General features: G+C 44.9%; 1 protein-coding gene across 1 annotated transcript in view; it reads right to left on the reverse strand.

Annotated features, from left to right (window-relative positions):
* The window catches only part of ANK1 (ankyrin 1), a 348,995-nt gene extending 331,724 nt beyond the window's left edge, over positions 1 to 17,271 (reverse strand). The window contains exon 1 of the mRNA XM_042783661.1: positions 17,146 to 17,271. Coding sequence (XP_042639595.1) covers positions 17,146 to 17,271 — 126 coding nt within the window. The remainder of the gene's footprint in view (positions 1 to 17,145) is intronic.
* Between the last annotated feature and the right edge of the window lie 188 nt (positions 17,272 to 17,459).

Raw genomic sequence — 17,459 nt, forward strand, 5'->3', positions numbered from 1 at the left:
GTTCAAAGCCACCAGCCACTCCTCGGAAGGAAGGTTGGGCAATCTACTTCCATAGTGATACCACCTCGGAAACCCAAGGAGCAGTCACTATGAGTCGGATCCGACTCTCCAACTGGACGGCACACAACAACAACAACAAGGACCAGATACACTAACCATGAACACAATTGACCTTCGGACAGCCCATGCCCTGGGGTCCCTTTTTATGAGCACACCTTCCTGGCCTTTATCTGCCCACAGTAGTTGAGCATTGTGGAAATGACACATCAGATTGCATGAAGCATTAATGAGTGGAACCAGAACCCTATATGGGGTGATCTTTTGCACTTTTGTTAACATTTATATGCCTTATTGTCTGGTATCTTTGAGGGCTAGACCACAACACAGGACAGCCTCATCCATCCACCTTATCCAGATTTCCTTTCATTTCAGGGTAAGCTATTTGGCATCTGGGAACCACTGTGCCCTGTGGCCTTGTAAATATAAGTGCAGAATTATGGGTATCCACAGATGAATCTTAGAAACCCTCTGACCCAATCCCCCTTATACTAGAGGTGGGAAACTGATGCTCAGAGAATTATTATCATTTGCCCAAAGTTAAGGCAAAGACAAGAGGATCAAGAGAACTGGAACTAAACCCCAACTCTCTTGACCTCCAGGGGAGGTTCTTTGTATCCACAACAGTGTGTGCTTAATGCTCACAAATCTGCTGAGGGGGAGGGGAGCACCAGAGGGTGGACAGGCTCCTACAATCCAGATTGTACTGAGGTTCAATCAACTGAGAAATGCAAGACAATGCATTGGCTCATTTCCTGTCTGGATCTCTAATCCTGTGTTGTTCTAGAACTTAATTTAAAATGCCAGTTGCATTAAAAGGCCTGGGAAACTCCCTGGGCCAAGATACAGGGATAGAGCGGGCAGAGAGCTGGACACCATGTCACCCAACATCCCTTTGGGGTAGGCAAGCCTCTATCACATCTCTGATCTAGACTCAGGAAAGCTTCTTGGAGAAGGTAAAGCTGGACCTTGGTGGGCAAGGAGGAATCAGACTGAGTACAGAGACAGAGAAGAGCATGTGTAAGGTAAGGGGCAAGAGAGTGCAGCAGAGCCTAGGAGCAGGGTCATGGTGGGAGGGGTGATAAGGGATAAGACTCCCATGGCAGGCAGATCCCAAGCAGTGGGAAAGAGTTTCCACTTATCCTAAGGGCAGTACAAAGTAACCTGAAGAGTTTTATAAACTGAAGTGACAACTGTCTAATTTGTGTTTGAAGACAGTGATTCTAACTTCAAGATAAAGAATGGATGGGGCTGGCAAGACCAGAAGAGGCCTTTCAGGAGGCTTCTGCAGGTATGATGCTATGTACAGACAGTGCCAGCAAGAATGGGGAGAAGTGAATTAACTTGTACGATTCTTAAAAGTTCTTCCTAAATAATCTAATGATGCATAGATTTTACCTTGGTATAGAATTGTAAAGAATGTTTTATTTTTTTCCTTCTCTTCTCTGCCTCTTTTAAGTCCTCCTTTATGTGAGAGGAATATTGGCATCTGGGTTTAAAGTGCTAAAATCCAACCATATTGTTCCCAGTCCAGATCCTTCAAATGTAAAGATCTGCTCAAGTTAAGAATGAAGTCAAAATGCTATAACACATGTAACAAGCAAGAAGACCCTTTACAAATAAAGATAAACTACTGGATGATGGTTTGTGTTACACAAAGCAAATTCCTAAGTACATCTGCTTGGGAACTCTTCAACTCATTATGCCCAAGATACTGTCTAGCATTGGTCAGATAGGCACTGGGTTCCTTCCATTGTGTGTGCTGCAGCAGCTATCCTCAATAAGAGAAGACTTGCTGATGAATCCATTGGATGCCTGGCCCTGCCCACACCATCACAAGGTAGGGAAAGACCACTAGTACTATGTGACCTAAGATCATTGAGGTGCTTTCTCATTTCCAGAGGGTTATCAATGGTAAAAACCAAAGCACCTCTTTCAAATAACATTAACACAAGTTTGCCAAATTTCCGAGCCAAAGGAGAATCCAATGTCTCTATAAATTCAATATAACTCTTCATACATACTTTGAAGCTTTTCTGACTTGGGCTGTTTCCTATTCTTCACTTTAATTGTAGTTTTAGACTAGCTTCACATTTCTCCAAAGTCTTTCCTAATTCATTTAAGAAATTGGCAGCAATACTAAATGAGTACTACCTACCTTGGAATTTAACCCTGATGGCCGTCTCTGGAAAGGAAATTACTCTGTTCTAATTAAATACAAAGGGGGCCAGACTTTCACCTCTTCAGCCCTATATAGGTTTAAAGAGGAAAACGCCAGAGGTCACATTCGTAAATCTTCATTTTTCTATCTATTCAGTGCTCTGGGCATAGACATGTGTTTCTCTCCACACACTCTCCATTTTCCATAGCCCATGATGCTCATGTCTTGGCTTTAATTTGATTGCTTTGAGGTGGGAAATAGTTACAGGAGGGAACTGAGGCACTGGATCAGGCATTTATTAGGTGCTTACTATCTTCTAGATGCTTACACATATTAACTCATTCCATCTTCCAAATAACCTTGTATGGTCATGGCGTAGATATTATTCTTCTTATCTTGTTGTTCTTATCATTGTTGTCATCTGCCATTGAGTTGGATCAACTCTTGAAGACCACACGGACAGCAGAAGAAAACATGTTCTGGTCCTGTGTCGTCCCATGATCAGTTTCAGACCAGGTTTTCATTGGCTGATTTTCAGAAGTAGATTGCCAGGCCTTTCTTCCCAGTCTGTCTTAGTCTGGAAGCTCTGCCAAAACTTGTTCAGCATCACAGCAACATGAAAGCCTCCACTGACAGATGGGTGGTGGCTACACTCACGATTCATTGGCCAGAAATCAAACCCAGGCCCCCCCCCCCGCCAAGAAAAGAGGAAATTCTATCACTAGACTACCACGGCCCTCTTCCCCATCTTACTTATAAGGAGACTAGAGCTGAACTCTGGTAGCATAGTGCCTAAGGCACTTGACTGCTAACCAGAAGGCTGGAGGTTAAAACCCACCAGCCACTCCTTGGAAGGAAGGGTGGGCAATCTACTTCCATAGCAATACCGCCTCGGAAACCCAAGAAGGGGTTGCTGTGAGTTGGGTCCAACTTGACAGCACATAACAACAACGACAACCACAGAGCTGAGTTATGAATAAAGAAGACCACAGAAGAGCTGACACATTAAACTTTTGCCATTTGACTGTTAACCAGAAAGCTACCAGTTCAAACCCACCAGCCACTCTGTGGAAGGAAAATGAGGCAATCTACTTCTGAGCGATACCACCTCAGAAACCCAAGGAGGGGTTGCTACGAGTTGGATCTGACTTGACAGCAGTGAGTTTGCTTTTTTTAATTGGAGAAGAATACTGAACGTACTATGGACTGCTAGAAAAACGAATAAATCTGTTTGGAGGAAGTACAGTCAGAATGCTCCTTGGAAGTGAGAATGGCCAGACTTTGTCTTATCTACTTTGGTCATGTTGTCAGAAGGGACCATTTCCTGGAGAAGAATATCATGCTTGGTAAAATAGTAGGTCAACGAAAAAGGGGAAGGCCCTCAGTGAGATGGATTGACACACTGGCTGCAACAATGGGCTCAAGCATGGCAATGACTGTGAGGATGTCACAGGACCAGGCAGTGTTTAGTTCTGTTGTAGATAGGGCTCTGTCAGTTGGAACTAATTCAATGTCACCTGACAGCAACAACAACAAGACTTATGGTAGTTAAATAACTTGCCCCAAATCATATAGCTAACAAGAATCTGAGAAGGACAACAACCCAGGATCATCTGACTCCATCCAAATACAAAGTCTACATCTTTTCTTTGCTGTTTCAGCATCAAAATCAAACATGGCCTCCTGACACAAACTAAAATCCTTTCTCCCAGTTACCTTGCCCCTGAGCATAGAGCACACAGTAATAATATGGGGCAGGAGAGCCTAGCTTCTTCTAGGGCTTGGGAAAGGCCTGCAGGGGAGGCAATGCTTACACTGAATTCTGCCAGAGGAATGGTATTAGTGTTTGAGGCCAAAATTCCGTATACACAAAGATGTAAAGGCAAGAGAAAGCACATATGTCAAAGGACCAGAAGAAGGTCAGGGCACAGTAAGTTAAGCGTGTAGGAAAGAGAGATGAGACTGAAAAGGCAGCTATGGCCTAGACTGGAGGGTTCAGGAAGCCAGGGTGAGAAATAGGAACTTTAGTTTAAGGGCAATTCAGAAGCCACTGAAGGATTTGAAATCAGGAGTGTTGAAATCTGATTTGCATTTTTGGAAAATCACCCCGGCTGCTGAGTGGAGTATTAGACCCAACACACACACATTTTCGAGTTGGTTTACAATGGATGGCTTCACATGCCAAGACCCAACTGCCCAGACTCTTAGGGACCACGCTCCAGCTCCACTTTGAGCCAGTACAGTCTATTACCTACTTGGCTCTAATCCATGTCACCTTGGAATTCTTTTCATGAAGGTGTGATGTCATCTATCAATTCCAGCTTTCCTCTCTAGAAGACACACAGGCAGAGAAGGCCTGGGTGCCCTCCTTGACAACCAGAATATCCTTGATCTTTTCTTTCTATATCTCAAGTATATTATTTTTTTAATTATTAAAAATAACAAAAAAGAAAACTTAATCACACATAAAGGCACAGATGAAAGTCCACTATTGACGTTTTGTGAACTTTTCTATTTCATTACATGTTATTCAGCCACTCTGAGTCTCCATTTCCTGGTCTTTTGTGTTTATAGTACACATACAAGTTTATGTTGTGTCCATATGAACTCAACATTACATATTAAACATATTCTTATGGCATTAAAAATTCCGGTAAGCATAGTCTCAGGGGACACTAAGGTCAATTGGCATAACATAGTCCACAAGACAATGTTCCACATTCTACTTTGGTGAGTAGTGACTGGGGTCTTAAAAGCTTGTGAGTGGCCATCCAAAGTACAACTATTGGTCTCTCTCTGTCAAGAGCAAACAAGAGTGAAGAAACCTAAAGACGCAAGGAAACAATTAGTCCAAAAGATTACTGGAGCACACGAACCCCAGCCTCCACAACCCTGAGACCAGAAGAACTAGATGGTGCCCAGCTACCACTGCTGATCACTCTGAAAGGGATCATAAGAAGTCCTAGATAGAGTGGGGAAAATGTGGAACAAAACTCAAAATCATGAAAAACACCAGTCTTACTGGTCTGATGAAGACTGGTGGAACCTCCAAGACTATGGCCCTTAGACACCCTTTAAGTCAGGAACTGAAATTAACCCCTGTGACTCAACTGTCAGCCAAATGATAGGCCTGTAAGGTAAACAGTAACATCAGGAAGGTATGCACTCATTACAGTGATCAAGCATAGAAGATCAAAAGGACAGCATCTGCCCAGGGATAGAGCTAGGAAGGTGGGAAGGCATGGGGAGGAAGAACAAAAGAAAAGGGTGGGAGCAGGGAGGAAGTAGGAAGAATGCTGTTACAGTGTAGGGATTGCAATCAATGTCACAATACAGAATGTGTATGGATTGTTGAATGGAAAACCAATTTACTCTGTAAACTTTCAAATCACAATAAAAAAAAAAAATCTGGTAAGTGCCATTTTTAGGAAATGCATAACATTTCACTGCATGAATGATGGCACAAATGTCACGTTTCTGAGAGTAGTTCCGCCTCCCTCCAGCTGCGGTGGGTTCACTTTCCCTGCAGGATCCACCCTGTCAGACTCCTTAGGTCCTTTGACACCTTGTCAGCTTTGCCATAGGTCATATTTAAAGAAAACACTCAGAAGATCTGCACTCCGGGCCTTGCAGGAGAGCTCTAACTTGAACTGACTGCTATTGTCTGCCACAAGCCTGACAGTCCCTGATATTGAACAGCATCTTCCACTTGCCTTCTCCCATGACAAGTGGGAGCCTCAGGAAGCCACCTAACAGTATATTCCAAAAATGGACTAATATTTTCTTCCTAACCTGCTGCTCCCCATCCTCATCCTTAGCTCAAGGATAAGCACTACCAACTACCCAAGTACCAAGTCAGACGAGACCCTGTTGACATTTAATCTTATGATTATACAGACACACAAGGGGCATACATCTCTGTGTATGTAGGAATGTGTGTGTGTGTTTATGTATAAAAATATGTTAACCTATGTCAAAATGAAAACCTACACCATCATCCTTGACTACTTGCTGTAACCCATGCCATTCCTTACAAAGGCCAATTTTCTCCACTACGTAAATGCTTCTTCAGTTTGTTTCCTTGCTCTTCATCCCCGTCGCCACTGAAGCTCAGGCCAGCCTATCACTGGATTATTCCTCAGCAGCATTCTAGATGCCTTGTTTGCCACAGGGGCCCCCACCCCAACCCATTTTCTGTACTGAAGGCACAATAGCCTTTCAAACTTCCGCCTGGAGCCTCTCAGAGCTTCCTCTGCCCTTGGAGCCCTGAGCTGGGCCCAGACTCAGGCCCTCTCCAGCCTTGCCCTGCCCACCTTTGCTCCTGCTATGGGATCACCAGTCCCTAAGTCCTCTTCCCAGCCCCACACTTCCCACCTGCCACACATGCTAGTCCCTCCACTGAGTTTTCTGTCCCCCTTATTCATGTGGCTGACTCCAACACTCCATAAAGACCTACCCAGCCTCCACCTGTATTGACCCCAGGGAAACTTCTCCAGACCCTTCTCCTCCCCAGCCAAGTCCTATGCCCCAGCCAGGCTCACTGGGCTTGCTTCTCTCATAGGATTGGCCACACTGTTAAAGTCTCAGCTTGCTCACTTCTTTTAAGGAATCAGATACAGAATAAATAATAAGTAAATATATATCCTCTACTCTGGTGGTGTAGTGCCTAAGGCATTTGACTGCTAACCAGGCTGTCGTTCAAATCCACCAGCCACTCCTTGGAAGGAAGGTTGGGCAATCTACTTCCGTAGTGATACTGCCTCGGAAACCCAAGGAGGGGTCGTTATGAGTTGGATCAGACTCAAAGGCAGTGAGTTTATAGGAATGGCCACACTGTGTTAAAGTCTCAGTTTGCTCACTTCTTTTGAGGAATCAGATACAGAATAAATAATAAGTAAATATATATCCTCTACTACCTCACCTCTTTCCTTCAACTCCTGATTTTTGTCTCTCTTTTTTGCTGTTACCTGCCTTCAGGTCAGCACCAGACTCATGGCAACATCATGTACAACAAGACCAGGACATTGTGACTCATAGGGTTTTCATTGGTTGATATTTTGAAAGTAGATCACCAGGCCTTTCTTCCTAGTGTCTTCATCTGGAAGCTCCACTGAAATTTGCTCAGCATGATAGCAACACGCAAGGCTCCAGTGACAGACAGTGGTGGTTGTACATAAGGTGCATTAGCCAGGAATCAAACCCAGAACTCCCACATGGAAGGCAAGAATTCTACCACTAAACCACCTGTTCTGGTTACCTAGTACCGCTCCAACAAGAATATACCACCAATCGGATGGCTTGAACAAACAGGAGTTTATTCTCTAACAGTTTGGGGCTTTAAGTCTGAGTTCAAAGTACTGGGCTCTAGGGGCTGGATGAAAGCACAAGGAGGCTTCAGCTCTGCCTCCTGCTCCCAGCCCACTGCAGCTGGAGGCTTTTCTTCACTCAGACAGCTGCTGGCTGCTGAGACTGACAAGCCCAAGGCTGACAAGTAAAAAGTCCCAATGTTACCAAACCACGTGGCAGGCCACTAATTCAAGTCCATTGAAAGTCCCTAGGTCAGCAAAGTATGGGCAGCTGCTGAACAATGACACGGCTAATATGCCAGGTTCAAGTGTGCCATGAACTAGAGACCATTCCCCAAGCCTTCTCTTTATACACAGGAAGCAGACCACAGCCCTAAGGCAGCTCACAGTAGATTCCACCATAGAGCTGATTACCAGTCTCATCATGGGGAATACTGCATCCAGCTGCCCAGCCACTCAACCAGGCCCAGCCAAGTTGACACACAAACTTAACTACCACACCACCACTGCCTCATTAGTCTCCCTTAGTCCATATTCCACTAACTTGTTCCTGTCAGTCTGATATACCAAAGGCTCTCCAATTTGGTCTGTATAAGCTGCACCTGGGAGATCTGCTACCCAGTCAAGTGCCTGGGCCCTGGGTCTGTATAAGCTGCACCTGCTGGGAGTCAGAGTCAGCAGGTGTGAGGTGGGGCAGCTCCACACGTAACAAGCCCCCTCCCCTCAAAGTGGTTCTGATATTAGCCAAGTTGAGAGGCCACTAAAGGGACATTCCTCCCATCCCTATTTTCCCGTGGATCTCACCTTGTGGGTGTGGAACTTCCCCTTCGACCTCAGAACTGCTTTTAAGAGGGATTGCTATGGCAAGTCCAATAAAGTGCTTCCTTTCCTCTTCCAGCAATGCTTCCTCTCCCTCCATCTCCACCTTTTCCAGTTCTGGTTTAATGCTATCCTGGGCCTTCTAATCTCCTGAGCCTGTTTTCTCCCTGACTGCAATCCTCTTCATGGGCACTTGGAAACTCCTTAGAACACTTAACTTTTGAAGAGCAGGAAATGAAATCAGGGACCCAAGGGATGGATGTGAGAACTCCTGGCTCAGCTTTTATTCCTCCCCCTCCCTAGCACGCAGAACAGAGTCCAGCTCCTGTCAAGCGCTTGATAGAAAAGGCCCAGGACCTCAGAGGCCCAGTAATTCCCCTAAGTACCCCACTTAAATGCCAAGTCCCAGGTGCTGGATGACAATGGCAGAAACATTATCACTCTGTGTAAGTGTGTAAGTTCATTATTAAATGATAATATAATAACTATTAAATAATAAATAATGGATATTGAATATTTGACAATTATTTATAATTTAATCATACTTAATAATGACTGATTAAGTGGTTAAGTAATTATTAAATGATTGTTAAGTCAAAAGGTGCTGACTATGAGTAGACAGAAGGAGCTTGGTAGCACAGTGGGTAAGGCATTTAGCTGCTAACCAGAAGGTCAGTGGTTCAAACCCACCAGCTGCTCTGTAGGAGGAAGATGAGGCAATCTACTTCCATAAAGATGTATAGCTTTGGAAACCCAATGGGGGTTGGTATGAGTTGAAATTGAATTGATGGGGTTTTTTGTTTGTTTGTTTGTTTCATATGTAAACAGAGAAATCTCTAAAACAGAATATAAAAGAACAAGAAACATTGTAAGAAGGAGACAACTAGAACCAAAGCAGGTAACCCCTAGGACTTGGCTTTCGTCTGCCCTTTCATCTGGCCTCCTCTCTTAACGTAGCTGCCTGGACATGACGGATGCTTCCTCATCAAGCCAGCTGCTCCTGGGACTTTCAGGGGAGCCTTTGGACCTACGTTCCAACTGGAATTGGAGACCAGTGGTTCTGTGCTAAACCCAGATTACCTGCCTCAGCCTTAGGTTATTTCCTCCCTGACTGCTTTTCCCACTAACTTGTAAATCCTTTGAAGGAAGAAAAAATATGATCCACTTTGACTCTTCTCTCAGTGCCTAACAGTTCTGAACATGTTGAAGGTGTGACAAATACTTAAGAAGGCAGCTTGGTGCAGTGGTCTGTGAATAAACTTTGAAGTCAAGTGAACTTGTGTTTGAGTCCCAGCTTGGTGGCTACCAGACTACTGGAGGTAGAGGAATCATGAAGTAAGATAATGCATGTAGTGCATGTGAAATACTGTAGGAACTCAATAGATGCAGGCAACTTCACTGATAAACAGAGAAGGTGGTTTTGCAGCTATCATTATGATCACTGATGCTCTGAAATGGATGAAAAAGCAACTGAGAATGTATTGCTACCTTAGCAAAAACATGGAGGCACTTTATTTGAGGAAATTCATCCAGTCACATTGGAAGCAAATGAGAAAAGGTTGTTTTCTTAATTGACTGGCCATTAAATTCTCTTTGCTTTAGCTTTGAGTGTCTATTTTCCTTTCTTGGAGAGTGTGTTATGCTACGTACTCCTGAGGTCCATAGAGTCTCCTCCAAGGAGTCTGGTCTAATAATCCTACATGTCCATTATCTGTGATATCCCAGATTCACTGGCCAGAGCCTAAAGGGATAGTCTTCTCAAAAAAAATCAGGAACCACCTTTTCTGTTCCCCTTTTGATATATGCCTACACTTGCTTTGGAGAATTTTACAAAAGCTTGAAAATATCCAAGCCTATCTGAAAGCTAAAGACCAGGCTCATGAAGATAGCTAAATGACTGTGCAATGATAAATCTTGTCAAAATAGGAAATTCATTTCTTTCCTGAAAGGGAAATGAAGAGTTTCTCACTTACCAGCATTGGAATAATAATATGCTGGCCTTCCCTGGTGAAGATCAAGCTTCCACGCAGCCGCAGCCGCAGCCGCAGCTGCCAAAGGCCAGGCATCAGTTTTGACATTAGAAAGAGTAATTTAATTAACAATCATTATCTTATTAACTGTAATCCTTAAATATATGAGTTTTTAAATGTGCAAAGTACACTCTCAGTTATTATCTCATTTGATTCTTATCCCTATTTTACAGATGAGCAAACTGAGGTTCAGAGAAGTTCAGAGGCTTACTCATGCTGGTAAGTGCACGCACTGAAAGTAGAGTCCACGCAGCTGACTCCTAGCCTAACGCTCTGTGAGAAGTGGACTTTTAAACTGCTTTTTAAGAACCAGAAATAGAGAGATGTGGAGCCAAGCAAAGCTTTTTTGTCTTTTTCAAAAACCAAACACATTAATGATAGTAGACTTCCTTTCTGTCAAAACAACTCAAGGAGGGGAAAAATTATTTTATATATATATGTGTTGTTGTTGTTGTTATGTGCTGTCAAGTTGGCCCCGACTCATAGCGACCCCTCCTTGGGCTTCCGAGGCAGTATCACTACGGAAGTAGGACTGCCCAACCTTCCTTCCGAGGAGTGGCTGGTGGGTATATATATATATATATATATATATATATATATATATATATATATATTCATTTGGCTTCAACTCTTCCAAAACCAAATAGAAAGAAAAGCTAAGGGAAAAAAAATCTAAAATAGTTCAATATAGCTTCTCAATTGATTCAAGCCATAAACATTAATATTAAGTGGTATGTACAAAAACTTAGGCTTTGGTTTCAAGGACCTTACAATTTAGTTGTTGTTGTTGTTGTTAGTTGACATCAAATAGGCGCCCAATTCATGGTGACTCCATGCACAACAAAACAAAACTTTAGTGTGCGGATTGTCTTGGCCTATAGGGATTTCACTGGCTGATTTTCAGGAGTCATCACCAGGTCTTTCTTCGTAGCCTGCCTTAATATGGAAGCTCTGCTGAAGCCTGTTCAGCCTCATTGCAGCATGCACCGGTGGTAGCTGCTTATGAGGTACACTGGCCAGGAATTGAACCCAGGCCTCCTGCATGGAAGGCGAGAATTCTACCACTGAACCACCACTGTCCCCTTATAATTTACTAGAAGAGATTAAACAACACACACACACAACAAAAGAAAGTAATGCAGAGTATAGAGAAAGAGTGATGGGGTGGGCTTGAGAAGGGGCAGCCAAGAAAGATTTCTGGAAGGAGCATGTCTGAGCTGGACTCTGACTGTGAAGAAGGAAGATATGGAAGGTGGAAGTCCTTATGTGAAGGCATTATGGACGGAAAACATGGGAATTAGCTCATGTATAAGAAATGTGCCTGGCAGACATTCACTAGTGCTTGTTCATTGTTACTGGAAAAAGGGGGAAGAAGCCTTACACTGAGGTTAAAGCATATTGCCATACTGAAAAGAGATAAGCAGACCAGAGAAAAGCAGTCTTTAGTGGGTAAGCAAGAACCTTGGGGATTGGTTTATAAGCCCTTTCAGGGGGGAGTCACTAGCTTCAGGTTCTGAATTCCTGCTGCTGCGCCACCTCCTTTGAAAAGGTAGCTGTGAGGAGCAATTGATGTGCAAATCATATAGTGATGGACATAACTGAAGGAGTGACATCTCTGCCTGCAAGACTCTGCTTTCCTAGACCCTTTTATGGTTGGGAAGTGACCTGAGCTAACAAGCCCCTGGGGAACAGCCCCCACAGCAACCACCTGCACAGCAGGGAGAGAGGAACTGGGTTGGGAGATGGCAAACAAGTGGGGAAAATTCTCACATCTTCAGCCACTGTCAGCACCTCCCAGAGCTTGACAGTGACAGGGCTTCTTCCAGTTTTTGAGGTTCCCATTGTACTAAAAGAAGAAGAAATGCCAAAGCAGGGTTACCTGAGTTGTGGTATGTTTTAAAGGCTTGCAACTAATAAATTAGCACCTTTAAGAATTAACACGCAATGCAACTTAACTATGCTATTCAAAAGCCAAATACAGTAGAGACTTTATACCAAAATATTGATTCATACTGTAATATATTTGATGAGGTGGTTTAGCAGCAAGACTCAAGTTTAAAGACATGCAATGAACATCATTCTCTTCACATCCTGTCAGTTTTCTCTCAGATTGAACGTATAAACTCATTTGTGGATAACGTCAGAAGTTCAAATTTGAGGCTGGTTGCAAATATGTCAAGGTCTCTGGGTGGCACAAATGGTTTGAGCTTGACTGTTCAACAAAAGGTTGGCAACTCAAACCCACCCAGTGTGCCATGGAAGAGAAGCCTGCTTTCTTAAAGATTATAGCCAAGAAAACCCTATGGAGCTCAGTTCTCCTCTATAACACATGGAGTTGCCATGAGTCAGAATCAACTCGATGGTAATATGTTTGGTTTTGGTAAATGTGTCATGGGCCAAAATTACTCTCCTGCTTAACTTCCCTCTCTCCTTCTCCCTCTTACATATTTCCCCCACCATCTGTAACTCACTACTGCCCCTGTCCCCCTAAACTGATTCCAGTCACTGAATTGGACGACATCTCTCTGCAGTCCTGGAGCAGGACCTTCCCCAGCTGAGAAGGGAAGGTAAGGGCTCTTCACTCCTTGCCGCATCACAGGCTGGAAAGTCTTAAGTGCCTGTACAGCAAAGTGGTGGGAGCCACATTCTACTCCCTGCTTCCTTTTTTTTTCTGTACCCCTCCTCCATCCCTACTTATAAACACTTCATTCCTTGAGGCTCTGTGCAAACCTTGTTGTTCCAAATGGCTGCTAAAACCACTTGACATTTAGTGTAGCAGAGACCCTGCAAGCAGCTAACTATACGTTCGGTGGCAGAATTCACTGCACCAAAAGATTGCATGGTTCCACTGCCTGCGTACAAATCTCTATTACTTTGCATATGATTCTAAAAGAGAGAAATAGTGAGCTTTCTTCAGGTGCCTCCCAAAGATAGTCAAAGAGTGTATTGTTCACCTGAATACATGCCTGTGGCCAAGAAAAGCAAGGCAAATATTCATTATTCACTCATTCATCCATCCATTCTGCAAACAGTTACTGCATGCCTATTATGTGTCAAGTACCAGACTAGGTACTGGGGATACACCTATGGATAAGACATGATCTTTTTCTTCACCAACATGAGGTGGACAGAAAGAAGGAGAAGGAGAAAGCTCAGTAGACACTATCCTGAGTTACTTACAGGTACTGAAAAACTCAATACTGCTATCAAGTCAATTCCGACTTATAGTGACTGGATAGCACAGAGTAGAATGCCCCCATAGGGTTTCCAAGGCTGTAAATCCTTACAGGAGCAGACCACCATATTGTCCTGTCAACAGAGTAGCTGGTGGGTTTGAAATGCCAGCCTTTTGGTTAGCAGCCAAGTGTTTAACAACTGTGCCACCAAGGCTCTGGTATTAAAGGTAGCAATAAAGTCGAGCTTAACAGTACAGCTGGGATGCCAGTCCCCTTTCTTACTGTTTGCTCCCCACACTCTTTCATCCCTCCTCCTTCCCATAATTCTGCCCCTCTTCCTCTCTGTCCTTTCCCTGCCTCACTTTCTCTCCTATACCCCTGTCCTCTCCTCCTAGCCTCAAGCTCTGGGTAAATATATAAAGCACACAAATCCTTATGCCTAAGGCTTCCTCAGCCCTAGAAAGATGTCACTCTTAGCAAATGCCTGCTTTCCACATGCTTTGTCATGTGTTTATTTCCATCCCATCTTCAGAAGCAGGGGGTCTTGGTAGAAAATGTCATAAATGGCAGGTTTTATTTAAAAAAAAAAAAATCTGTGGCTACAATAGCAAATACCTGACAAAGGTTTGTGCTACACAAACAAAAAACTGAATGAAGGCTCAGAAGAATTCAGGCATTTTCAGAGCTCCAGGATTTTAGCTCAGTTCCCTGTGTCGAGGTGGTTTCTATCTGTGTCAGTCAGTGCGTCACAACATCAGCCTCCTCCATTCCCTGGTGCACAGCACCCCTTAGCAAGTGCCTTCCCACACAGTATCATCAACTGTAAAAACTGCAACCATCGTTGAAGTTACAACCGTGATTTTATCTACAAACAGAGAGAGATGTGGTTCCGCTCAGTCAGTCCCTGTTAAGTAGGTTACCCATGGGACCAACACCTTTTCTTTCAGGCAATTCCAAATGCCCTTGGCTCTGCTGTTCATTCACATGAATTGCTAATTCCTTGAAATAAAATGTCTATTTGCATGGAGGAAGTTTTTCTCCATGCTGATAGAAGGAAAGGAGGATGGTTCCACAGCCTCCCTGACATCTGGGGTGGCCAACTGTAAAGTCTTCAGCTGCTTGGTTTTAATGAACTTTGCTCTGAAAAAATTGCTTCATTTGTGAAAAATGGGTCTTAGACTTCACCTTATATGAACCTTCAAATTAGGCCCCCCACCATCTGCTGAACCAGCCCATCCGTGAGCTTCATCGGCTTTCTCTGCATGTTCCTTTGTGCATTGCTCAGCCTCCCTCACCTTTCCCTCAAGGGCCTTCCACCTTCTTGTAATTTCATATTTAGCTATAAATTTTAACTCTATTCTCTCACATGGTTCTCAAGAACATCCCACTGGAGGATCATTGCAAAATACAAATGAAACATCCCCACACTCCAGCCCACCACATAGCCCCCCACACCCAAAGAATCAGCCCTAAGAGTTTACATCATGACTATCACTTTGTATTAATAAGATTCCTTATTATTATTACATCAGTCGTCACACCCAGGATATGGCATAAAATAATGAAAACCTATTTGGAAGATTTTTGAGTGCTTCCTGACGCAGTATGCTATGACCAGTTAATAAAACAAAATAACATAATTGGGGACAGGGGCGAATACATTATCATCTAGCACTAGATAGAAAATAAAGTTTACTAAGAATATAGGGATTAATAAAGAAGTAAAAAAGAATACTGAAATTGACACTCTTGAATGTGTGTATTACACAGGCAGGATTGAGAGTTATGTTATAAGGAGTTTCATAGAATGGAAAGGAATGAAAGAAGAGAAGGGAGAGTTTTGACAAATGCTCAAAAATTATTTACAGTATCAGGAGCTCTAAGGAGGAAGCTCAAGAGCAAGAAGTGGGATAAAAACATTGTGTGAGTAGTTTGGAAAGGATTGTCTTGGCTCCAAAAGCAATAAGCAGGAATGGAAATATAGAGCACTCCTTCATAAAAAGAAGTTTACATTCATGCCAAGAAAGTGGGTGAACATCGTCATACATAACCAGACTTCCCTCTGCCTGGCTGACAGGATGGGATCTGGTATTTCAGACCTCAGCAGAAGGACCTGGTGAGATTCTTTTTCTAAGTGGCACCCACCCAAACTCTGATTCATCATAGGCTTGGGGAAGGCCTCTTTTAGGACCTGCTAAAGGGGTGGTGCCTTTGTGAAACTACTATTTACACACAAGAAGACAATCTCTCTCCAGAGGAGGGGCTGTTGTCTCGTGAGGGGGTCCAGGAAAAGCCTAGAGAGTGTGGGTTACTGGTGTTAAAAATCGAGAACTTCTCTGCCCTTGTGTCTCATCTCTAGGAAAAGACTGATAAGTGGTGTGTGACCCACAGACAGCACGTTATCCACAGTCTGCTGCTAGGCACAGACTCCAAACAGCTTTCTCAAAATGAGACAATGTTTGCTTCTCAACCAGGATCAATGTCTCTGCCCTGGTGCCCCGAGGTGGCCCAGTCAGGAGGTTTGCAGGTTGTACCCCAAATCGACTTCTTCAGATTAAAATGGCTCTCCTAAAGCTGAAGTTCAACCCTATCTCTGATGCCAGAATTGCATCCATGTACTCCTGGCCTAAAAAGCCTCTTGGCTGAAGAAAGCCCTCTGCCCCATTACTCCCTCCTCCCATGGCCCCTTCACAACCATAATGTGTTTCTAACTCCACATGGTTTAGTCGGGAGTAAGAAGACCCCAGACCCAGAAGGGAAGTGCTAAAAACAGCAACAGATGCCCATTGGGGTCCAGGTCATTGTGGGGAGATAGTTTGTATCCTCACTCCTCCACAAAAAGGCTGTTGGATGCCCCAGGTGGGGAGAGCTGTTCTTTGACTAGGCCCTTGGGCCGAGCCGGACAGCACCGGTGTCTGGCATCCAAAGAAACTTGCCCTGCCGGCTACCACTACCGGTCACTCATCTTGACCCGAACGTAAGATATTGCCAAATGTCCGGGGGGAGGGGGCGCTTGCCTTTCTGCCATCGGACTCGGAGAGCCAGAAAAGGCGCTTCTGCAGCCCCAGAAGAGTCAGGGAAGATCTGGGAAAGATGCTCTCCGCGCCGGAGAGTGGGTCACCAGGAGAGGCTCCGAGTAAGAGCTGCCTCCCGAGCTAGGAGCCGCGTTTACCCAAAACAGCTTATTCAGAAGCCGGGAAGGGCGGCGTGTTGGAGCAAATCAGCCCACCACCCCAGCCCGCCGCCTGGGAGCCAGAAAAGTTCCTCCCAGAGCAGCGCGGGACCGCCAGCATCTATCCAAGGTGCTGAAAGGTCTCCGCGAGCGGCGGGCGAGCCAGCTTCTGCACGCCCTCAGCCTCCGGGCCGCCCGCTCTGCCCTTCCAGCCTCCTGCCCTGTCCCCTTCCCGGCCCTAAAGAAGCTTCCTTCCCTCCTCCGCTCCCGCCCTGCAAGCCTTACACTCTCAGGCGGCATGAACTCTGCCGGCGTCCCGGTTCCGGTGCCCCTACCTCCCTCCTAGGTCTGCCGAACCCCTTCCCCCAGTAGCCAACTCCAGGGCGCCTCTGCCACTGGGCTTTCGCCGCCGCCCCCCTCTTACCTTCTTCTTTCGGTCACGGGAGCGATTCCTTCGCTTCCTGTTGGATTCCTCCTTCTCCTTCTGCTCTTGGAGGGCCTGCGCCTCGATATCTTTGATTTTCTTCAGCTGTTTGGCCGCTTGAGCCATGGCGGGTCACGGCGCTCCGGTCCCCGCCTCAAGGGCCCCTCACACTTGGATGATCCAGGTGGCGACAACCTCCCGATGAGGAGGAAAAAAAAAGAGTCTATCTGCTCAGGGGAAAGGGGGAGCTTCTTTCCCCGCCGCGGGAAGGTTGCGGCCGGATCGGGCGGGGGAGGCGGCTGCGAGGCGCGCGC

This window comes from Orycteropus afer, unplaced genomic scaffold (genome assembly GCF_000298275.1).
Source record: "Orycteropus afer afer isolate SDZICR_OR568_19922 unplaced genomic scaffold, OryAfe1.0 scaffold00024, whole genome shotgun sequence".
Lineage (NCBI taxonomy): Eukaryota > Metazoa > Chordata > Mammalia > Tubulidentata > Orycteropodidae > Orycteropus > Orycteropus afer.